This window comes from Paramormyrops kingsleyae, chromosome 14, assembly GCF_048594095.1.
Source record: "Paramormyrops kingsleyae isolate MSU_618 chromosome 14, PKINGS_0.4, whole genome shotgun sequence".
Classification (NCBI taxonomy): Eukaryota; Metazoa; Chordata; class Actinopteri; order Osteoglossiformes; family Mormyridae; genus Paramormyrops; species Paramormyrops kingsleyae.
In genome coordinates, this window is record NC_132810.1 from 638,951 (window position 1) to 664,214 (window position 25,264).

The window sequence follows — 25,264 nt, forward strand, 5'->3', positions numbered from 1 at the left end:
CATATTTCTTTTGCAAGCACCCTGCTCCTCAAACCCTGTTTGTTTCCGTATAGACCCCCCCCCCCCATTAATGGGGGTGACATCCTGGCAGTTCCATGAAGAAATGGCTTTAAAAACACGGCCTCTAGTTGCCCAGAACACTGGTGGAAGCAGACGGGAGCAAATCAGCAAGCAGGTGCTAACAGAACCCTAAATGCGACATTCTCACTGAAGAAATACAACAGAACCCTAAATGCGACATTCTCACTGAAGAATTACAACAGAACCCTAAATGCGACATTCTCACTGAAGAATTACACCACCCCCCTTCATTTTAACTGGGCTCCTTCGATGGCCCTCTGAGGAATTGCCGGCAACTTCTGGCAGTTGAAAAAAAGCCGACCATGGGGGCACTATGCATCAGAGGGAGCGTTCTCCGGAGTGGCAAGGGACCCCGCCAAACCCGTGTCAGTCTCAGTCAGCCAAACCCGTGTCAGTCTCAGTCAGTCTCGCAGCCATTAGCAGGAACAAGACAACAATCGGCAAAAAACAGAGAATGAGCAGGAAGCGTTTATATATATATATATATATTTTTTTTTTTTTTTTGTCCCCCCCTTGGCAAGCTCTCTGACACTGTAGTGGTTGTTTCACAGCCAGATGCCTCCCCTCCCAGTGGAATGCACTGAACAGGTGAAGATTCAAAGGATTTATTGTCATTGTGTGACCAAGATTATGTTATGACATTCCGTCAGTGACTTCCAAAACCAAATATGAAGTAAATAATGTATGAAATATGTAAACGATATACAAAAGAAGTAAACTATATACACATTTAAATATATTGAGGTAGCTGAACTATAAAAGAGATAAATAAAGAAACAGACTCACACTAACGCAGCATATAGTGCAGGAGTGACAGGTGACATTTATTATAAGTCATTCATAATGTTTGGAGGCAAGATGTTTACTGAACCAATTTCTCTTGTCCAACACCCTGTTTTAAACATTGAATTTGCACAGTAGGCAGGCAGTCCCATCCCTGGATAGATGGAAGTGGACATGCATTATATAATAGGGCTTGTCAATATTTTGGATATTATATAATTCAGTATATCAATATGTATTGATTTTGTTTTTTTACCATTAGTGTGTTTCACCAGCCTATTATCAGCCTGCTAGCTTCATGGCTTTGCTGTCACGCTGTGATTTTGAGTTATACTTAATCAACGAGAAGCCATGTGAAATATCTAAAATGTTTTTATTTTCTATTAATACTTGATGAAACCTTTTACAGCAAAACACTGAGGGGGTATCAAGGCAGCCAAAGCGTGTCTCCTTTTCATGTCAGCGCTCGCAAAGCTAATGGCGATATCGTGGCAGCCATCACACCGCGAGGCCGGCAAACTGGTGCTGCTGTCATTCCAGAAATATCCGTGCGCTTTCGGCCGGCCAAGCCAATGCCTGATCAGGGAAGCCACCTAAAAGCCCTTCTTGGGAGCGGTCCGCTATCTTCTGGCCCTCAGGGACCGACAATCAGTCCACACTTTCGCTTCCTCCCAGCTCCTGGTTTGCGGGTCCTCCAGGACCGGATTGGAGATACTGGGTTAGGGATCTACTCTCCTTCTGGGCCTGAGCTTCGAGGACGATTCTCATGCTCCTTCCGTTGTGCTAGCGTGAAAGACAATTTGCACCCCCCCCCCCCCCACCCCCATTGCAGTGACAATAGCGAAAATGACAAAGGGGCCCTGGGGAAGGAGTGTGGTTGGGGGGTGGGGGCAATTAAAATGTAAATATTGATATTTTATTATTTAAAATGGCTTTCCAGCAATGCTTTTAATGCCATCCCATCTGTGCATCTCGGAGCCGGGTCACTTTACTGCAGCAGGGGGACCAAGGGGGCCGCGGTAGCAAACCCCCCCCGTCCATCCGCCACCGTCGCTAAGTCGTAGCGCATTCCGCTGCTCCATTTTGATATCTAATTAAGTGGAAAAGTACAGTCCGTACAGTAATCCGTCGCATCTTAACCAGCTGCCCGGGCGCATTTAGAATTAATCTCCGCTACGAATCGCCCTTAATGTATGCAATTAAGAGTCTGCCGATCGCTAATTAGCTGCATTCGGATTGAGCGGCTCCCCTCGACTTTGTGATTAGTCGACGATGCCTGTTTCTGTCTCCCCAGGGCGAGTGAGAGGATTCAGGGGAGAAAAGGAAAATAGAGTTTCTAAAACAAATAAGTATGGCAAACAATGCTGCTGTCCTGCCCCTCCTCCCAGCCTGCCCCATTGTGCCTGACAAAACAGGGTATAATTCCTAGTGTGACGATTAGGCCCACTGTACCATGGTGTACCCTGGATTTTGATGGATGTAATTGACAATTGCATCTTTAGAGGGTTCGAGTTTGGGGGGGGGGGAGAATGGGAAAGACCAATTTGTCTAAATCTCCCTACATGGATGTAGAGGTGACTCCTGTATGGCAATGTGTCCAAAACTTACAGGTGAATGTTCGTTTAACTAATAACTGGTGTCCATTTTTGCTCCCTTCCATCTCCCTGCCAATCAAGAATACCGTATACCTGGTATGGGTGTGTTGGGAGCCGAGAGAGAGCAAAAAAGGGGACTGTCCGAAAGGGAGCGAAAATGGGGACTGTCCGAAAGAGAGCAGAAATCGGGACTGTCCGAAAGGGAGCGAAAATGGGGACTGTCCGAGAGAGAGCAAAATGATGACTGTCTAAGAGGGAGAAAAAATGGTGACTGTCCGAGAGGGAGCAGAAATCGGGACTGTCTGAGAGAGAGCAAAAATGAGGACTGTCCGAGAGAGAGCAAAAATGAGGACTGTCCGAGAGGGAGCAAAAATGGTGACTGTCCGAGAGGAAGCAGAAATCAGGACTGTTTGAGAGAGAGCAAAAATGAGGACTGTCCGAGAGAGAGCAAAAATGAGGACTGTCCGAGAGGGAGCAAAAATGGTGACTGTCTGAGAGGGAGCAAAATGAGGACTGTCCGAGAGAGAGCAAAATGAGGACTGTCCGAGAGGGAGCAAAATGAGGACTGTCCGAGAGAGAGCAAAATGAGGACTGTCCGAGAGGGAGCAAAAATGAGGACTGTCCGAGAGGGAGCAAAAATGAGGACTGTCTGAGAGGGAGCAAAAATGGTGACTGTCTGAGAGGGAGCAAAAATCTGGACTGTCTGAGAAGGAGCAAAAATGAGGACTGTCCGAGAGGGAGTAAAAATGGTGACTGTCTAAGAGGGAGCAAAAATCGGGACTGTCTGAGAAGGAGCAAAATTGAGGACTGTCCGAGAGAGAGCAAAATGAGGACTGTCCGAGAGAGAGCAAAATGAGGACTGTCCAAGAGGGAGCAAAAATGGTGACTGTCTGAGAGGGAGCAAAAATCGGGACTGTCTGAGAAGGAGCAAAAATGGGGACCTCAGCTCCCCGAGGACTGGGTTGGGGAAACCTGTCCTAAATGGATCAGTTTGGCCAGAGCAGTTATTTTTTCCCATCCTTCCCTCCCTACCTCTGCAGCATGAAGGTGGAAACAAGAAGGTGGAGGTTACTCCACCTGTTCATCCATAGCTGCACTCCCGTTTCTGCTCACCCTTCATTGTTTTGCCCCATCCCATTAACTCACCCCTCCCGCCACCTCGCTTCACGCTCCCGCCTCATAGTACCCCCCCATGGCAAGAGCAGAAGCAAACATGGTGACCTGGCACGGCCGCGTTTAGAGCACAGCGTCGAGGTCCGAGGCTTGTGAATAAAAACAAGCCAATTCATCAGAAGTCATCAATTGCTATTGCTTTATAAAGCCCTTGTAGGCTGCGTCACCGTAAATGGCTGCTGTTCTTTAATTAATTATAATAACCTCCAACCCTGTACTGGGAGGATGATTAACAATAGCTTTTGTTTTGTACGGTCGGAATAAGAATCTGCTATTTTTTGTCCAATAGTATCAGGTTTAGTACTGTAGCATTTCTGATTTCTCAGATGAGTAAGTTTTGCAGTATGCCTGTACCAATACTCTCCCTGGTTCTGGCTCCTTTTGCTATCTTTCACTATGTCCTGCATTGTCCTACCTTGGCAGAAAGAAAAGAGTACAGATCTGAGCAATCACTCATCAATTCAGGCTTCTTCTTTTATTTTTAAAATATCACTGGAGTACGGTACCAACCAGTCGAGCTGGAGGGTTTTCGGTGACCAAGCAGGAATCAGGAAAACCTGCAGCCCATTGTAACAACAGGGCCCCGGACGCCAAGTCGCACTAAAATAAGCTAATTAAAACAACACAAGTTTGCACTTGTCACAAAGGGTTTATGTGTGGAGCAATTCGTCACATGGGCTTTGGATTGATAGCATTGTATGTAACACATGGTTCATTAAATTCCTATTTAGCAGTGAATTGTCTTTCATTCAGGTATCAAAGACTGGGCCCAGATTTACAGCAGCCTTTGCTTTAATTGTCCTTCCTTACACAACTGAACCAGGTCACCTGACCAAAGGGTCACCTGACCATAGGGTGACCTGATCTGAGAACCACATGGGCCTCTGTCGTGGATGAGCCTCCCTTTCTGTGGCTAGGGGACGCAGTGTGGAGATGTGTTACCCCCCACCCCCGCACACATACTCACCAGTGCACTTCCTCTTTCAATGCTACGCCTCTTCTTTTATTCTGCACACATTTAAGATATGTATCAGCAGACAGGTGGATAAGCAGGGGCGATTCTAGGATTTTTTTAAGGTGAGGGGCCATAATTATTCGGAGGGTTTTACCTTAGCATTAGGCAATGAAATGTTTTGAATTGGTGAGTGGCAGGGGATGGGGTACTCTGGGGACCAATCAGTTTTCAGCTGGGGCCGGTGCCCCTGTGGCCCCGCCCCTGTGAATAAGCAAGGTTTTACGTGTAACATGCAGTGCAAAGGGTTTTTGTGAACGAGGCACACTTAACTTAACTAGACATGTTAGGATCAACCTGCTGCTTAAATACCTTTAAGAAACAAATCAAAATACTCCATAAATACATCATACACAAAACACTGTATAAAATGCAACACAAGTCACAGTAGGTATGTTTACACTGGTATCACCGCTTTGCGTTATGACGTTACGGCAGCTACATTTTTCAGCTCCATATAATATTATGGGACCATTGTCATATATGGGGCCCATGACTGTATATCTATAATTGGCTCGCTGATCAACAAATGCTAAATGCTATTTTCACTTTCCTACTTTTTCCTTAAAAGTGAAAATCCTTTTTTTTCTTTGGTTAGCGAAGTCAGGTGCTAACGTAGGTCTTTCCTAAAAATGAAGTTTCGTAAAGCAGACATTCGCAGACATATGGGGGATGTCTGTAGTAGTTATACTGAAACCAAGGATCATAATAATACAGTCAAAGGACATATTTCATTTTTTTAATGCTGTTCCCTTATTTTAATAAAAATAGAAGAAATGAGTTACATGCAAATTTATTTTTGAGAGTATCCAGGATTCATGCAAAAACGAATAAGATGAAGGATCCATGTAAAACGAGGTACAGGAAAGCCCCCCCTCCGATGGGAGGGCCCCCCCGGCCACCCCCATCAGCGGGCATGAGTTTGGCAGACATTCTGGGGCGGGGAGCAGGTGGGGGCCCAGTCAGTGAGCAGTCCTGCCCAGGAGGGGCTAAGTCTACGTGGCCGGCACATTGCTCTCTCAGCACAGTGTGAGGAAGGCCGCACACCAGTCCCCCCCCCCCCCACACACACACACACATCCAGTAGCTCAGCCTTTCCTGTGTTGTATCAATTTATTGAGAATTAGGGGTGGGGGGTGAGTTGGAAAAGGCTTGACTAGAGGCGATGGCCAAGATGTCTGCTGTACTGGTAAAGATGAGAGACCAGTGCTGGTGCCTAGATAACGGGGAGTGGGCGTGGCTAACGACACAGCACACAGCATCACATGACACATGGGTGTCAGCTGACTGAAGCTTTAAAAAAACTACCATTTAATGTGTTTATATTAGCAGATAAATTGGCAAAATGTTATATTTGTCACTCTGTATAAATGTCTTATTTCACATAAGACTCCTTTACTAAAAAATTATTATAAATGATAAATGATTAGATCGAACTGTTCTAAAAGAAAGCATGAGGAGAGGTCCATGCTTAGCAATGTGCAGAGCCGTTAATTTAATGGCCCCCCGTGGTCCGCAGATCAGGACAAATGTACGATTTATTACCGTTGTCTTTAAGCCAGGTTTGTTGAATCCTTTTGAGCTCCTGACTGTGAGTGTATGTTTGTTTGTGTGTGTGTGTGTGTGGGGGGGGGGGGGGGTGTTAATATATAATTGCAGGCAAAACAGCCAGATCTTTTGTAAAATGAAATAGCAGGGATGAAAAGGGTGTGCAGCACAACTTTAAAGTCGTCCACCCCCACCACCCCCGTAAATGTCAATAGCGAGCCTTTTCCATCATCAGCAGTAAATTCACATTGATGCTTCTTTTCTTCTCCACATCGATCCGTCCATGAGAACGTAGATTTGTATCTGTTAATTAATGCGTCCCGAAACAGCATTTGTATTAATCAGATAGATAAGAAAAATTGGGTGCCTGCACTCACATGACAACCGTAAAAAGCAGCCTGCCCTGATAAAATCGTTGATGGACCTCAATAAAAAAGTTCCTCCTTCCACTCAATAAACTAATCATCCCGCTTTTAATTATTCGGTGGAGAGATGTGTGGAGATTGGGGAATGTGTAAATCTAATTATTTACTAACAGCAGTGTCTGGGGGGGTTGGGGGGGGGGGAGCTGTCACAGGAAGGTGCTCCAAGCAATGGGCTCTGTCCATCTGCCACTCTGCGGACTCTTCCCCAAAACTCCCCCCATGAACACCCAACCCCCCAGCCAATTCTGCTACCACTCCTCTCCTCGCTCAACTCTCTTTGTCTCTTTCTTTCATCCGTCCCCCCCCCCCCCCCCATTCTCTTTCAGTCCGGTGTCAATTCCCATGTCCGTCTGCCTCATTGTAAACCCTTCTGCTGTCCCACAAGATACGTCTTAAGATCCATTTTAAGTAACAGGGGCTTGGATACCCTGACACATTCAGTGGCTCAGCACTGCATAGGGGCTGTTGAATACCTCAAATTTTGTCAAGGGGGCCCTGAATTCCTACCTACACCCCCTGCTTATAAGATCCATTTTAATGTCCCATCTTTGCTGCCCCCCATAATAAAAACAAACCATCACTTGGTTGCTACCTATAGCCCGTATTTAGCATAGGCGTAAAGGCATGGAAACGAAGACAAACTTGTTAACGTTCCCTCACGTTCCAGCTAATTCGCCATGATTTGATACCTCCAGCACCTCCAGACATTCCCGTCGCCCTCCTGTACTGCTCCTCTTGAAGACTGCACCGTAAGGAGGTGTGAGTGTGGGGGGGGGATTATTTTTACCGGTGCCAAGTCTCATCGCAGGCCCCTTCGCGAGGATGTGGCGCATTCATATTAAAGACCCCCTTAAGAAATTCTCCACTAATCACTTTTGATGATTTTATTAAGTCATAGTGGATGGCGCTGCCAACTGGCAAGTCCGCTGAGGCTCAGCGGCGAGCCAGGAAAAGCAGCAAATGCTCAGCGCCATAAGACTGCTCCTAATGAGATCAGAGATGTTAACAGTTTGAGATAATAAATTAGCAGTTGTTATAAACAATAGCCTGAAACCTGTACATAATGAGCTCCTTGCCATTAGTGATCAAGTCAGCGAGAGGTAAATACAAGGTACTTCTATCGCTTGTCTGGCACCGAGCTCCAAATCCTTCCCGAAGTTAGATGTCTCCCTATCTTTCTCTGATTGTGGCATTCCTGCACCATAGTCTGGAGCTCTTCCTGATGTAGCAGTGACAGTGTCACCTTGTTCAATGCTATTGTACCTAATTGCTTTCTTATTTCTTAAATGAAACCTCATGATTCTGATATTGGTTTCATGCGTTAAGGTCTCACCTCCATCACTTTCCCAGACGGCTTGTATTAACAAATCAGATTCTATTGGTTTTTTGGCATAAAGTGTAGCTGTGTAGTCGATTGGTATGATATATTATTATTGGTGATACCAAGCCAGTATAATTTATAAAAAACAATGTAAACGTTTAACCACAGATAGACATACATGAGGCTTTTGAAGCCCCCCCTTCCCAAAGCTCCCCCCGCTGTCCTGTGGGTATCAAACTGCCCCAAATAAAGTCCCCTGTGGAGTGAAGGAGGGATCGGAGCTGAAGTTAGCAATTAGTCTTTGGGCTGTTGTGGTGGTGGAGCATCGATCGCAGCTGCATGTGGGGAGCGATAAGGAGCTCCCTCCCTTGAGGATGCCCTCTGGCCTCCCCTTCCCATAACGACGGGAGCCCTGGGTGACTCTAGCAGCAGCACCACGTGCAGAGAACAGCCGGCTCTCCTTCAAATCAGGGCCGGAATTTCAATATTCCCCAAAGTAGCGGCGCGCAAATCTGGCCTCACTTATCATCTGGCAGACAAGATCCGAGGCTCAGTCTAAGGCGGATTGTCTGAGATCTGCTCCTTTTTTCTCTTGTTCGGGGGCTGATCTGAAGTGGACTTTCGGGCACATAGTAAGGAAATAAAATCCCCCAACATGTGGTTAGACTTGTGCTTGTGTGAATTTTACTTACACAAAAATGTTCAGAGGGCAGAAGGAATGATTGGCTCAGAGAGATAACCAATCAGATTGTAGAGGAGGTGGGTGCAAGTCACTAGATGAAGTGGGACCAAGATATTTGATTGGTTGGACCCACCTCCTCTACAATCTGATTGGTTATCAACCTGCATGAGCTAAACTCCCATGAGCTAAAATTGCTAGACATCTGTCATTTTTGTATGTCTGGCATTCCTAATTATTATTTGTTTCATACAGTGCTTGAGGTATAATCTTGTCTCTACCCCTATCTATCTTCTCCCAGGTTTCTCCACGCTATCCCTGGCAGACCAGATGAGCTTGTTGCAAAGTGCATGGATGGAGATCCTAATCCTGCGTGTGGTATACCGCTCTCTGTCCTTTGAGGACAAGCTGGTCTATGCCGAAGACTATATAATGGATGAAGATCAGTCCAAATTGGCCGGCCTGCTCGACCTCAACAATGCCATCCTGCAGCTGGTAAAAAAATACAAGGGGATGAAGCTGGAGAAGGAAGAGTTTGTCACCCTCAAAGCTATAGCGCTTGCTAATTCAGGTTGGCAGATTCTCATGACTGTTGGCACATTCATCTCCTGTCATTACCATCGATTCATCATTGTGTGCTTTCCAGAATTCCCCTTGTTTTTAAATGTTCACACATTTACACGTTTATGCAGACACGGTAGACCAATGCTTCCCAATCCAGTCCTCAGAGACTCAGAGACAATCCACGTTTTTGCTCCCTCACAGAAAAAAATGTGGAAAAAGCTGGGAGGTAGCAAAAATGTGGACTGTCTGGCAGGAAGCTGGGAGGTAGCAAAAATGTGGACTGTCTGGCAGGAAGCTGGGAGGTAGCAAAAATGTGGACTGTCTGGGGATCCCCGAGGGCCAAGTTGGGAAACACTGCTCTAAACTGTATATAAACAAAATACTGTAAATAAACGTGAACTGATACAGTCTTGAAACAGATACCATTTGCTTCCATCATGGACTAATTCACATGCACTTACATTAAAGCCAATTTTGCATTGCCTTCTTTTTTTAATAATATTGAATTTTCAATCTATTCATAGCAATTAATTTATGCACAGCACAGAAGGGCACAAAAGTACATACACACTGTACTTTTCTTCCACTTAAATCGCAGACACCGCCGAGAGGAGAGTCATCAGTGCAGTGATTCAAACAGGGCCCCCCTGATTCAAACAGGGCCCCCCTCGCCACCACTAACACTCGAATGCACAGGAAAAAAGCCCACCCCCCTCACCCAAGTCCTCATTTGCATTTCCCAAAAGCATTGTCATGGCCCTTCTCTGTATTTGCATGAAGTTCACCACAGACGCCTGTCTAATAAGGTGCCGATCATTAGGCACCTGCGTGTCGATACGCCGCTCTGATGCCATCGCCGGTCACGCGGTGGGGTCCCCTATCTCCTTTTGTTTTGACCCCATCTTTGAACTTTATCTTGGTTGCCGGCCAGTAGTTTTCCCTTTAATTACAAGAGGGAAACTGTCAATAGCATCTGTTAAATGGGACGCGGTGAGAGCGGCCCGATCGGGGAGGGCTGGAGACGGCTGTTTGTCTGGATTCCGCGGCACACACACTATCGACAGTTTGTTTTCTGGGGCCATATGCGGCGATCAATCTCAGACTGGGCTCAGCCACGCTGAAAAATGAAAAGCCAGATTGCTTCTGCTGGCTCGCGGATGCCGGCTGGGGGGGGGTCCCTCTGCATAGCACCCCCATCACCATGTGACTCTTTTGGGAAATTCTTTTAAAAATTGATTAAGCTCCTCTTTGTCATCAGTAGCCTCATTCTGCATCATAAGGACAGTAAAAGTTTAGCCTGAATACAGACGAAGGTGTATTCAGTAGGTGGTTTAGCTAACTAAACTTAGTTAACTAAAGGCATTTGCCGCACTGGTTGCAAGCTGCACAGATTTACCGTGTTTTAACCCCGGTACACTTCCGGGGTTTCCCGGCCTTCTCCGCTGGGTAGCTCTAATTATGAATTTGGATTTACGTTTGCGTATGGAAAACGCTATTTTGAAGTTAAAGGCGTTTTAAACATATGCAAACATCATATAGTTTTATTTTTTAGGCTTAAAAGATTTAATGCTAGTTTTAAAGAGATTTTAAAAATGTCGCCTGAATTTATGGCTTTATGGGCATCCCTGCCCCCCCCAAAGGGAGACTTGGTTTTTCCCTCCTGTCGTGAGATATCACATTTCTCCCACTGTGGTCTCTAGGCGTCACTCTTCCAAATGTCTGTGGGGACTCTTTCTGCAGCTGCAGCATCTCCTGTTTAGCATCTCCTGTTTAGCTCAGGACCCCATCACTGGTATAGTGCGGTGTTGTTCTTCTCATTATCATTATTGTTATTATTATTGTCAGTGTCGCTTACATGTTGTAATTCAAGTCGCCATATTAGCATTTCGGTTCCCCTCACACCCTTTAGCTGGCGGGTGCAGCTGTTAGCGCAAACATACTCAGAGGCTAAGGATGCTAAGGGTGCAGCTGTTAGCGCAAACATACTCAGAGGCTAAGGATGCTAAGGGTGCAGCTGTTAGCGCAAACATACTCAGAGGCTAAGGATGCTAAGGGTGCAGCTGTTAGCGCAAACATACTCAGAGGCTAAGGATGCTAAGGGTGCAGCTATTAGCGTAAACATACTCAGAGGCTAAGGATGCTAAGGGTACAGCTGTTAGCGCAAACATACTCAGAGGCTAAGGGTGCAGCTGTTAGCGCAAACATACACAGAGGCTAAGGATGCTAAGGGTGCAGCTGTTAGTGCAAACATACTCAGAGGCTAAGGATGCTAAGGGTGCAGCTGTTAGTGCAAACATACTCAGAGGCTAAGGATGCTAAGGGTGCAGCTGTTAGCGCAAACATACTCAGAGGCTAAGGGTGCAGCTGTTAGCGCAAACATACTCAGAGGCTAAGGATGCTAAGGGTGCAGCTGTTAGTGCAAACATACTCAGAGGCTAAGGATGCTAAGGGTGCAGCTGTTAGTGCAAACATACTCAGAGGCTAAGGATGCTAAGGGTGCAGCTGTTAGCGCAAACATACTCAGAGGCTAAGGGTGCTAAGGCTATTAGGCTTCAACAAATCTATCTATATTTATGATAAAGACTTTGTTTAACTCTGAAGATATACTTGGACTAACCAGGTGTCTGTAAAATAATTAATGATTATATCATACATAGATAGATAGATGGATGGATGGTAAGAAAAAATTGCTACCCCCCTCCTCCTTTTTTGTTGATTTCCATAATATATTGTTGGTGGACAGGCTGCAGCATGCATACTAATTCCGGCATTACATGCGATGGATTTTTCCCTATGCCTGCATTATTTTGCATGCATATTCTCTGACATTTTGATTAAGGAAACTGTTTAAGCCCACCCCCCTGAGGATTACTGCATGCCTGTGAATTAGAGGATAACTTTCCCTACGAGTTAATCCAGCTCGCTGTGGATCACTTCAGTCGCCGCTCCATCGATACATGAAACGCTCCCCTTTTCCAAGATGGTGACCGGCTGCCCCTGAAGCAGCTCCGCCTTCTCTAGGTGTTGGGGACGTACTGTTACCCGGCATCCGTCCTCCGCAAAAAGAACAGAAACCCAATTCCCTAGCAGGGACATTGAAATATATCTTTGGCAGAATCCTTCAGCGTCCGAGTGGCACATCCAGCGGTGATAGTTAGATTGATAGCGCTGCTGGCTCTGCATTCTTCAAGGAAAGGTGTGGTAAGCACTTTCTGTCTGGGATTCCTGTCGGATCACAGGTCACTTTTCCTAATGCCCAAAAGCTCATGTGACTGATGAATAAGGCCTCACTGTCTGAATTCAAGATTCAAGTCCAGGCTGCAGACAGGGCAGGTATGGAATGCTGAAAAACAACTCCGACTGGTGTATACCAGGCTAAAAGCCGAGGATGGGGGATGTTTAGGGATCCCAGGTGATATTATTAAAACTAAAAAAAAAAGAAAGATTTAAAACAATAATTTCTGCTCCCCTGAATGTGTTTCACTTCTTCGCCTTACGTGACAAGGACAGGCTACAGAGACAGGGTATAAAGAAGAGTCTCAGTGGACATGCTGGCCTCTATACATCCAGCTGACAGGAATCCCTCTAGTATCAATCCTTGTCCCTCGCTGGGGTTTACGCCGCGCCTATATGGACCTGGAGGGGACTGCTCACTATTAAGGGGCTGTGGATGATAAATATTGCCCCCCCCCCCCCATGCGGTCGGACTGGTGTTACCGTGGAGTCACACACAGGAGGACTCCCGGTGTTAGAGAGCCACGCACTCATGACGAACCCGCCGTCCCTGCAGGGGACACACTCCAGCGGTGTCACTCGTCTCTGTGTCCCGCTGGTCTGCAGAATGTCAGCCTGAATGTCCCCCCAACAGAATCAGTGCTGTTTTTCAGTGTTCCCCAAATATCACCAGTTACCAGTAGGAGATTGTCATGGTGTCTCCTATGAGAAATGCTGTAGCCCATTCTGATGCTTGGTGTGGTTCACAATTGCAATAGAGACAAGAACCTCAGAGAATCACTGAGCACTGTTGTGATGCTTAAGTGTGATGTCATTGTGTATGATTAAGTATATCCTGAATGTGTCGATACCGGAATTCCCTACAGGGTGTTTCCCTGCGTTGTGCCCCACATTGCCTGGAATATGATGTAGCCCCCCCCCCTTTTGCAGGATCAGCAGTTAGAGAATGTTTGGATGGAAAAAAAGGGCTTCTTCACGAATATTTACAGAATGCATACACAAAAACTCATCACACCGCCTTACACCAAAGATCATGTTTCCTCCCTCCTATTCTGTTCCATGTCATTCCTGAAACATATGAAATTTGTACATCGTAACTTCGACCTGTTGAATAGTTGCCGCTGCAGGTTTTCCGTTTGCCTGCTTCTGTGCAGTAGGCGTACCGGTCCTGTGGCATGACCGGGCTTAGATCACCCGAGCCGGCTTGCTTCTGTGGTGATGGTGCGATTCCGCATTAGCGCATGTGCTGACCACAATTCTGCTTGCTCCCTGGCAGATTCCATGCACATAGAGGATGTGGAGGCAGTGCAGAAGCTGCAGGATGTGCTGCATGAGGCCCTGCAGGACTACGAGGCTGGGCAGCACGCGGAGGACCCGCGCCGGGCCGGCAAGCTGCTCATGACGCTGCCCCTGCTGCGGCAGACGGCCACCAAGGCCGTGCAGCACTTCTACAGCATCAAGCAGGACGGCAAGGTGCCCATGCACAAACTCTTCCTGGAGCTGCTGGAGGCCAAGGTTTGACTCCAGCCTCCCGGTTCGCTCCCCCTCCCCCCGCCCCTACTCCTCCACCCCTTTACCCATTCCTCCCCAGACTGGAGGGTCCGGCTTCTGACTCCGCCTCCTTGTCCAGCGGGGAGATACAAACACTCATGCACCAACAGCGGGATCTTGTCTTTAGACTGTAACTTAAGGACAAGACATAACAGTAACGCTACTCATTACTGTCAAAGGTGGCGATACTTATTAACAGTGATTCAGTTGTGATTAATAACGAAAAAAAAAACCTGAAATAACTGCAGCAGTCACCTAGCAGTGAGACTAAACCAGCTTTCCAGACGTTCCTCTGAGTACCCGGTGCGCTTTTTGTTGCAGTCGGGATGGTTTTATTTATTTATTCTTTTTCCACCGAGCCCAATGCCGAGGACGTGCAAAAGGAGCCCAGCCCCACCTAAGGAGGGAAGTCAGTCCAGTGGATGCCAACGGACATCATTATCGCCCCCTAATGTCCCCTCATAACAAAGGAATCAAAGCGATCATTCACTCCTAGCTGCGGAGTCTCGCCACAGCGCATTGACTCAGTGCAGTATTAGATTTCGCAGGAGCAGTTTGTCGATGTGTTGCCTAAGCGCAGCTTCCAGGAGCCGCTTTCTTATTGCGTCTGGATCGGTTACAGCCATTCGATTCCCTAATTGTTTTCTTTTGGGTCATCCAAATTCTTCTTCTTCGTTTTTTATTTTATTTTCCCTTATTTTTATTATGATATTTTTCAGGGAATACTTAAAGCTTTAGTCACTCATGCAATGTAGGAGAGATACTGCATTTAAAAAAAAATAATTTATTGGTTATTGGCTTTTCTTTTATTGTTTTTATTGTGTTAATGGTTTAAGGCAAATGAAGTAACGAAGGACAGTATAAAAATGACGTATGTATACAACACTGAAGACACTTATTAAATTATTTTTGTCCATAATTGAGTTTCTTTTGTAAGAAAGGAAAAAAAAATCTGCTTTTGCCAATTTTCTAGAACCTTTTATCGAGCAATAGTCATTATGAAGGGAAGGTGCATATTAAAATATATGCAATTTATGTTTGTGCCAGTCTTAGTCAAGGATGATTTTCTTTTCTACAACAAGTTTCAACTTCCTTGTTTCCTGTGATTGCCGTCTGCTATTAGATTACACCCATGGTACCAGCCTCTGAAGATATAAAGTCTTGACCACCAGCATTGACCAGTGACACGTATGTTTGGGTGGTACAGGTCCTAACTCTACCCGAGAATATAATCTTTCAGCAAACAACCGTGAATTCAATCCTATAGCAATACATTATATGATACAGTTAACATAACCAAAGTTGAAATCCCGGCGCGTTTCTCAGAAATAAGAAACAGTTTTAATAGTAACACATGATGTAATCTAATTAGGAAGGCAACTCACAGTGAATGGGAAGTTAGATAATAGGGACAGTACTCTTCATCACTTTCTATAACAGATATATCAATAATAAGCAGTTTATGTATTTTCTGAACCTTCTGGAACATTGTATATTGTAAATTAACAGATTATAAATCTAACCTAAGGCATTTTATTGGACTGAAATGGGGGAGAAAAATTTTAAAAGTAGTTCAGTATCAAAATGTTTCACTCTTGTTGTGCTTTTCTACAGCTTTCCTTTTTACTCTTTCTTTCCTCTTTCCTTCGTTTCCTTTATGTTTGGAGATGTTGTGTACTTTGCGTGGTGATTCCAGTTCTTGTGCTGTACGCTTTTTTTTAGACACAGGGTAGATTTAGAGACAATACTGGATGTAAAAATCCTCAGGAGATTTCAGCAGCATACGCTTGAATACCTATTTGGTAATAAGGCTCTTCCTAGTAACTGCTAGATCAACAGATCCAAAACAATATCTCTATACCCTCTTATACAGATGCATAAGCAACCGTTTTAAAAAGACGGAGAAAATAAACGTATATAAAAAGGGTTAATTTGTGTAACTATTTCTTGTAGAATAACAATGTATATCTTAGGGTTAAAGACGAAAGAAAAAGCAGAATTTGAGTATTCAGAACATAAGCTTATGTATCTTTGTTTTTATTTTTGTTTGTTTGTTTGTTTCTATGAGATGCTGTATATAATGCCTTCCATGCTTATCTGCCCAGTTGTTATATTAACTTTACTCTTCAAGGTTGCTAAGGAAAAAAAAAAAATGTTGTTTTGGTGCAAACCAGTTTCCAGAAATATCGCGTTAACTTTGTGTGCTTATTAAAAATTATTAAATTTAAAAAACCTCAAAACCTAAAGAGAATAAATAATTTTTTAAGGAAAAAAAAATAAATGGGGGACTGTGGGCTTTTCTTTTCCTTCAGTCTTGTTATATAAATACCGTGTATCTATCATTAGCTAAACAAACCTATATAATAGATTGTGGTTTTGAGAGATAACTGTTCTGTGATTCTAGACTTAATAATCATCCATAGCAACTCATGGGATGGTCAATGACTTAAAGGATATTTCTGTTGATAAGACGTTGGCATTTCCATTGTATACATACACAACTGCTGGGGGCAGGGTGCTGTTTTCTTTTGGGGATTTTATTTTCCAGTTGTTTCTTGTTTATCTTATTGTGTACTAGCTATATATACAGGACACAAAGGGGGTGAAAGATATGAAAACAGTCTCTCAAAGGCGATTTAAGCTGAGCTGGTTTTTCATCATTGTTGTTTAAAAGACAAAACATGACCATTGATGGCTTGATTCTTCTGCTTGTCAAGTTTAAACAAAGAAAAAAAAAGGGGATAGAAAAGTCTCACAGGGCACAGCAAAGCATCGTGACCTTTTGTCTGCAAACGAAAATGTTAACTAGGCCTACGTGAAGCGCAGCTGTATTCATAAGGGACAGGCAAACACCAGGACTGCAGCAAATAATTTATTAACATGACCCCCAAAATTATTTTAATTTTTTTTAAACCTTACGCATTGCTGAATGATGGGCAATGCTTTCGGCTTAAATCATGCGGAGAATGTTTTGTTGTGTGTCTTTCAACACCTTACGCAAATGTTTATTATAGGAAGGGTGTGTTGTGTTGCCATGCCGACTCTGACCTTTTCCGGTGTATTTTCTTATTTAAAGCAATATGACTGTGCAGCTAGTCAATGTTGCACTTTGTGTTCAAATTAGATCAAAAATGCTGTATTTATTGGACTGTTTTGCATTCAAACGATAATAAGATAATACGACAAAAATGTACAAACAACTGCTATTTTTATTAGGGGGAAGGTTACCCTCGCTTGTTGTATTATTTACTCACCGGTGTAAATCTGCCTAGCAACTGAAAATGACTCGCAGCTTAAATACAACAAGGGGGAGAGTAAAGAGGAATGTGAAAGAAAAGGAAAGAAAGTTGAAAAAAAAAAATCAAAAGGTTATAAAAAGTTAAAAATAAAAATAATAAAAAATAATATCTTCAGTCCAGGAGTTGCTGAAACAAAGTGTAGTGAGAATCATGTCAGTAGTTCTAGATGTGCTTCACATCTGTAAAACAATTAACTGTATATTTTTGTGATGTGTATCATAAAGTGTGCTCCAACGATATATGTCCATTTGTGTAAATGTATTTATTTTACATTGTATATATTGTTCAATGCAAAAAGAGAGACCTATGATTCTGTAACTACGATCACTTGTGTAACTCCAATTATGCCTTTCAGGATGACAGTAGAGCAATATTAAACACGCTTCCAGTTTTGACACTTTTGTCAGTCCTGTTATTCCTCTGAAACCAGATCTGAAATGTGTTTCTAACGCACTTTTTCACATCAAAAAACAGTTTACTTAAGACCATGTTCTTAGTAATTTAATATTCATAATGCATAGTAATGCAGTCATAAGGCATTATAAACATGGCTATAAATATTTATGCCTTATGAATGCTTTATGAAGCCCTCATCTATAATGCACTAGAGGTACCTTTATAATGCATTATAATGGTTGGTATAAGCATAAGTGTTACTCATTGTGCCACCCTATAAAATGTCTTAAAGACCACTACGCATATACGTATTCTGATATACAGAATATTATTGTGATGCATACATAAAACATTAGGGTAACACTATACTTAAAGCTATGTTTTTAATAATTTATAATCACATTATAATGCATTATAAATATTTATAAAAATGCATTATAGCCATGAAGATCTCATCTATAATGCACTATAGATGCCTTTATAATGCAGTACAAATCATTCTTAATTCTTATACCAGGCATTATAATGCATTCTTGTATAGAGGCTTAGAACATAGAAAGGTTTAGACTACATAGTGGATTTCATAGTCAGATTTCAAGATCTGCTGAATGATCATCAACCGACTTGTAAACAGCACAATGCAATTTACTCATCAAAAGCAGCGGCCTTATTCTTTGTCAGTCAGAATGCAGAATTTACTCAACTGCACACGCCTTTGCTTAAGACCTTATATCGCTGCATTCTGCAAGAAAATAAGTTAGCGTTGGAAATTGGAGAGGCCGTAAAAGATTAAATATTATACACTGTACGGTGTGCATAAAAGCTGAACCTGAACAAGGGGCGTGTGACACGCCAGACAATCTTCGGAAATGGACAAAAATAACGGTCCCTGGGTTTTTGTGATGGATCGCTTCAGTTATTCAAAGAATTGGAGCGTATCAGCCTACAAGTTTGTTTTGATTAAGTCCATCTATGAATAGAAGCATTCCACTGTCCCCTGATCAGGGGTTATGGGTATTTTACTATAGTTCTGAAATGGCAAAGGGCATATGTTTCTCCCTCCAGAAGCATTAAGTCAGGGGATAGTATATAATTGTTACAGCAATACAGCAGATTGCTAGCATTAAACCATCTACCACATGCACAGCTTTTCATATGTTTTTAAAGAATTAAATAAGTACATTTAAGAGGTATATATCTAATTCCTAGACCGCGAAAATCACAGGACAGCAAATACTACATTCTGGATGAGCCATAACATGCTTCCCCGTTAGGACAAAGGAGAGATGGGGAAGGTGGAAGAAAGTCTTTGACAAGCTAATACAATATTTAAGGCATGTCCACCGAGAAGATAATCAAGTGCTCTCCCCTTGGGCTCCTGACCAGACGTTGGGATGTAAGACAAGTTCAGCGCGTCGCAACCCTACAAAGGGTCTGTGTTCTGCTGCCTGCCACCCTCCAGCTGTTCGGACCGATCTGTCATAATCCTCACTTAACCACAGCTGACCACTGAAGATGCAGGACGACACACACCCAGAGAGCGTGCCAAGCGCCGGAGACAAGGCAATAAGCTATTCAGGATGTGTTCCGCTCCCGGCTACTCTACTTTGCCGCTGCGTGTCCGGTGTCAGCCTGCTCCAGCTAACATTAATCAACAGCGGCACGTTCGTAGCCTGACTCCTGCCGTCCTAAGCACCCCTCAGCCTTGCTAAGGTGGCTCAGTCCCCTCCTGCTATTACGTGTCATATAATGTGGGGAGATTTAATGTTCTGTAGCAAAAGCATTTAAGGTTTTAAAATAGAGAGCGGTGACCTGTAGGCAAATATTTTTCAAGAAGATGACATCATAAGATATCGCCAAATGGGGCCCAATGGCACGGCATTTTATTTGTGCCGCCGTTGCCTACATTTTGCTCATTTGGAGTTCATTCATTTTATTTTATCTTTATGCCGTTGATTCATTATTATGACACAATAAAAGCTACTTGAGCATTTCAGAGGCTGAGCACCGTCGTCATTAACCTTGTGGAACGCTAAAAGTGCTCAATGGCATTCATGATGGAGCCTTTAGCGCTTTGGCCTCTCTCATAATGATGCAGCGAGAGTAGACCTGCAGCGGTGCGATTTTGCTAAAAAATCGGTGCTATGGCTGAGGCAGGAAAGATCCTTTTAGGGCATCGTTAGCCTACTTCGAATGCCATAGTTCTATTTGAGTGGATAGAACCTGTTGAGTTTAACCTTAAATTTTTTTATTGATTGCTCAGTGATTGTTACCTGCTGAACGTGACATTGTTATGGCTTCAACGAGTGGGTGCTTAAAGATGAACGGCAAAGATTTCGCGCGTTTCTGTAAGAGGAACCGTCAGTCTTGCAGATGATTCCCATCCCTTCCACTCCCGGTTCTGTGTGTAGCGTTTGTGCATTTACAGTACCTTGTGTTTGATTGAATTTTCGTTGAGTACTCCAGTTTCCTCCCAAAATTAAAAAATGTGCTGATAGGTGAATTAGTCACTCTAAATTGCCCTTAGGGTGTGATTCTTAGTCCAGCGACGGCCTAGAATCCTGTCCAGGTTGTACCCTACCTAGGGTCCTTCCTGTCATATGTTTCAGGCTCATCACAACCCTGTACAGATGAACAGATGGATGGATGGATGGATTGGTGGATGTTTTTAGTCTATGAAAAGGGTGTAAGGATGTAGTAGCCTTATATTGTGATGTTTTGCATTCGGAAGGTTTTGCTGAATCTGCATTGATGACTGTTACCCTAGCACCAATCTGCATTGATGACTGTTACCCTAGCACCAATCTGCATTGATGACTGTTACCCTAGCACCAATCTGCATTGATGACTGTTACCCTAGCACCAATCTGCATTTAACACATTTAACACCAGCTGAAAAAAATGGTTTAAAAAATTGAACAAAGTAAACAAACAGACGTCCATTTCCCAGCTGAAACAGGAATGATTATTCACGTTTTTTTGCCTGGAATACGGCTGCCCCCCTTCTACGCCCCTGTTCCAGTGGCTCAGGCCATCAGGGCCCCATCACTTGTAAAGTGCTAATGTGCCCCCCCAGCCCAGCGCTGTTTCCCTCCCAAATGTGCCCAATTTATTTCTCAGTATCAATGCTGGTCACTCTCCTGGGCCTCCTCTGCCGGTGACACCAGGCGCTGGGCGGTAATGGCCTTTCACGGGGCCCTCACTCCCCCGACGCTGTTTTTAAACCGAGAAAAGGCTGTTCTGGTGACAAATAGGGGCAGCATTATATATACAGGAAGAGAGAGAGAGAGAGAGAGAGAGAGAGAGTATGGACAATGTGTAAGGAAGATAACTATAGGATAATGTTCCCTCCTGAGGACCTGTCACCTCGCTGTGTGGATGTACAACAGATGATATGAATGAAATGATAAAATAAATAGATTGATGCCAAGCTTCTGTGTTTGTGTGTGTCTGTGTGTGTGTGTGTGTGTGTGTGCGTGCATGTGCTACATGTGCGTGCGTGTACGTGTGTGTGTGTTTGTGTTTGTGTGTGTGTGTGTGTGTGTGTGTGTGCATGTGCATTGAAATGAATGAGCGGTCCCCATAAGGATATGTTTACCCTACATGTGCGTGCGTGTGCGTGTGTGCGTGTGTGTGTGTGTGTGGATTATGTATATATAACATTATGGGGACCAAATGTTTCCACAATGTAATAAAAACAATAAAAATTGACCTTGTGGGGACCTTGTCCCCACAAAGATCTGTGAATGCAATCAAAAAACTAAAAAAAAATATTCTCATATTTTGGTCATTTATGGTTTTATGGTTAAGGTTAGGCCTGGGTAAAGGTTAAGGTCATCATGTTGGGATTAGAGTTTTTCCCATAGAAATAAATGGAGAGTCCCCACAAAGATATAATTACAAACCTGTGTGTGTGTGTGTGTGTGTGTGTGTGTGTGTGTGTGAAGGGTACTTGTGCAAACCAAGCCGGGCAGAGAAACGTGGTAGTGTGTGCCCAGTATGTCGAATGAGAGCTGATAGATCCTGCATGCTGACACTGAGGTCTAACACACGGCGTCTGCAGTTTCCACAGAACGTGGAGTCACTCACCAGCTGATCATTCAATCTGGCCAAGGGCTCAGCCGAAATTAAACTACACTTAATTTACACTGTGCATTACATCACAGGGGCTCCTGGGGGGGCAGATAAATTCCCCCAAGCTTTGGTTTCAACTGTATATATGTGTGTGTGTGTCTCAAAGGAGAGCATGATGGGATATGTGAAAAGAAGCATTTCAGTGTGCCTGTACTCATACACATACAAATACACCACTATTGCCTCAGACCTCTGGGACCAGGGTTCGAGTCTCCACCATGGTTCCGTATGTGTGCAGTTTGCATGTTCTCCCCGTGTCATTGTGGGGTTTCCTCTGGGTACTCGGGTTTCCCCCCGTGGTCCAAAAACATACTTAGTTTAATTGGAGCTACCAAATTGCCCATAGGTATGACTGGTGTGTGAGTGTGCACTGCGATGGGTTGGTGCCCCATCCTGGGTTGTTCCCTGCCTTGTGCACTGCGATGGGTTAGTGCCCCATCCTGGGTTGTTCCCTGCCTTGTGCCCTGCGATGGGTTGGTGCCCCATCCTGGGTTGTTCCCTGCCTTGTGCACTGCGATGGGTTGGTGCCCCATCCTGGGTTGTTCCCTGCCTTGTGCACTGCGATGGGTTGGTGCCCCCTCCTGGGTTGTTCCCTGCCTTGTGCACTGCGGTGGGTTGGTGCCCCATCCTGGGTTGTTCCCTGCCTTGTGCCCTGCGATGGGTTGGTGCCCCATCCTGGGTTGTTCCCTGCCTTGTGCACTGCGGTGGGTTGGTGCCCCATTATGGGTTGTTCCCTGCCTTGTGCCCTGCGATGGGTTGGTGCCCCATCCTGGGTTGTTCCCTGCCTTGTGCCCTGCGATGGGTTGGTGCCCCATCCTGGGTTGTTCCCTGCCTTGTGCACTGCGGTGGGTTGGTGCCCCATCCTGGGTTGTTCCCTGCCTTGTGCACTGCGGTGGGTTGGTGCCCCATCCTGGGTTGTTCCCTGCCTTGTGCATTGCGGTGGGTTGGTGCCCCATCCTGGGTTGTTCCCTGCCTTGTGCACTGCGGTGGGTTGGTGCCCCATCCTGGGTTGTTCCCTGCCTTGTGCCCTGCGATGGGTTGGTGCCCCATCCTGGGTTGTTCCCTGCCTTGTGCACTGCGGTGGGTTGGTGCCCCATCCTGGGTTGTTCCCTGCCTTGTGCACTGCGATGGGTTGGTGCCCCATCCTGGGTTGTTCCCTGCCTTGTGCACTGCGATGGGTTGGTGCCCCATCCTGGATTGTTCCCTGCCTTGCACCCATAGCTCGCCGGATATGCTCTGGGTCCCCCGCAACCCTGAATAGAACAAGAGGTTACAAAAAATGGATGGATGGACAATGTAGTTTAGGATAGAAAGATACAATGAAACCCCTGTGTGTGTTTGTGTGTGTGTGAGCGGGTTTGCCTATCCTTATTGGGACATAATGTCCCCATAACGTGATAAATATCCATTTTTTTTCCCTTATGGGGACCGGTTTCCTGGTCCCCATAAGGGAAAACTCTATTTTATAAAAATCGGTGACTGCTATGAAAAGACTAAAAATGCAAAAACTCTTGTATTTTGTTAGGTTACTTATGGTTATGGTTAGGGCAGGGTAGGGGTTTAGGTTGTCATAGTTAGCGTTAGCATTTTTCCCATTGAAATGAATGAGTAGTCCCCATAAGGATATGTGTGTATGTGTGTGTGTGTGTGTGTGTGTGTGTGTGTGTGTGTGTGCGCGCATGTGTGTGTAGTTAGGGCAGTCCATGTTTATAATTAGTTTGAGTTCATCACTGTATTAAATACCTGCCTTTATCCATTTGTTCATAAGCTTTCTTAAGAGCAGACCAGCCAATGTCTAAATTCTTGCTAATCTATTTTGTATTTAAAACATTTGTACTGCTGCATTGTCCCTAAGTGATCAGTTTGGCCATTATCAGTTTCACTGGGTACCTAATGGGTTTCATTTCTCAGTCTGTGTGATGGTGAGGAGTAACCAGCGGATCACTCCGGGGGCATTAATCACCGGCGGGGGGGCCCCACACGCATGCGAGACGCTGGAGGATGGAAGGGGCGGGGTGGCGGTCAGCTGAGTGCCGGTGTAAAAGGGTCACGCTCACACCTTTCTGTGCACTTAAACGTTTCACTTTGCTCTCAGTGAGCCATTAATTTAGCCCATGTGCATTTATAAATATTTTGCTAAGTCGCTGCAGTAGCAGTGCAGACATTTCCCACAAAGCCTGTAGCATATGACAAGAATGAGGAAATCCAGCAAAGATACTGTGAATAACACACAAAAATGAGAAAAAAGAAACACTGTCAAGTAATACAAAATAAAATCACTTAATATGCAATGTGAAGCGGTGTTACATTAATGGTAAACCTTAAAGGAACTATTATCTATCATGCCGTTTATCTTGTCTAAGGTCATGGTGAGCAGGTAGTATAGGGCACAAAGCAGGCGACACCCTGGATGGGATGCTAGTTCATTACAGGGTGCAGAGGTGCATCACACACAGACACACACAGACACAGAGTCATCCATTACAGGCAATTTAGAGACTCCAATTCATCTAATTAGGACACTCTGCTTGTGATTGGAAGGTCACCAGTTCGAATCCTAGACCCGGCAGACTGACGTCACCGTTGGACCCCTGAGCAGGGACCTTAACCCACAATTGCGCTAGAGGCACTGCACACTGGCCAACCCTGCACTGTGAGGCCCCCCAAAGCTTGCTGTCACCCTTCTGTGTCTCACTGAGAGCAAGATGGGTTTGCTGAGAGGAGAATTTCCCCGTGGCATATTTTTTGGAGGAAACCAGAGTATGTAAAAGACACCTGCCCCAACACAGAGAGAACATGCACACTGCACACACACACCCCCGGGGAGAGTATGCAAACTGTACACATGCAAACACACACACCAATATGCGGAAAGCATGCAAACTGCACACACACCAACACAGTTCGGAGCATGCAAACTGCACACACACACCGACACGGGAAGAGCATGCAAACTGCACACACACACCGACACGGGAAGAGCATGCAAACTGCACACACACACCAACACGGGAAGAGCATGCAAACTGCACACACACACCAACACGGGAAGAGCATGCAAACTGCACACACACACCGACACGGGAAGAGCATGCAAACTGCACACACACACCGACACGGGAAGAGCATGCAAACTGCACACACACACCGACACGGGAAGAGCATGCAAACTGCACACACACACCGACACGGGAAGAGCATGCAAACTGCACACACACACCAACACGGGAAGAGCATGCAAACTGCACACACACACCAACACGGGAAGAGCATGCAAACTGCACACACACACCAACACGGGAAGAGCATGCAAACTGCACACACACACAGCCGGGACAGGACTCAGACCCCCAAGCCTGAAGGTGCAAGGTGCCTCTGAGCTGCCGTGCCGCCCAGGAAAGGCTATTAATTTGTTACACTGCTATACTGTACTTGTCCTGGGAGTAGCTATATACATCAAACATCCATC

General features: G+C 44.9%; 1 protein-coding gene across 11 annotated transcripts in view; it reads left to right on the plus strand.

The window, feature by feature from the left end:
• esrrga (estrogen-related receptor gamma a) overlaps window positions 1-17,660 on the plus strand; it is a 157,894-nt gene extending 140,234 nt beyond the window's left edge. For all 11 annotated transcript variants that reach the window (XM_072698988.1, XM_023834286.2, XM_072698987.1 and 8 more), the window contains 2 exons: window positions 8,919-9,188; window positions 13,692-17,660. In XM_072698988.1, coding sequence (XP_072555089.1) covers window positions 8,919-9,188; window positions 13,692-13,936 — 515 coding nt within the window. In that variant the 3' untranslated portion in view covers window positions 13,937-17,660. The remainder of the gene's footprint in view (window positions 1-8,918; window positions 9,189-13,691) is intronic.
• The last annotated feature ends 7,604 nt before the right edge of the window (window positions 17,661-25,264 follow it).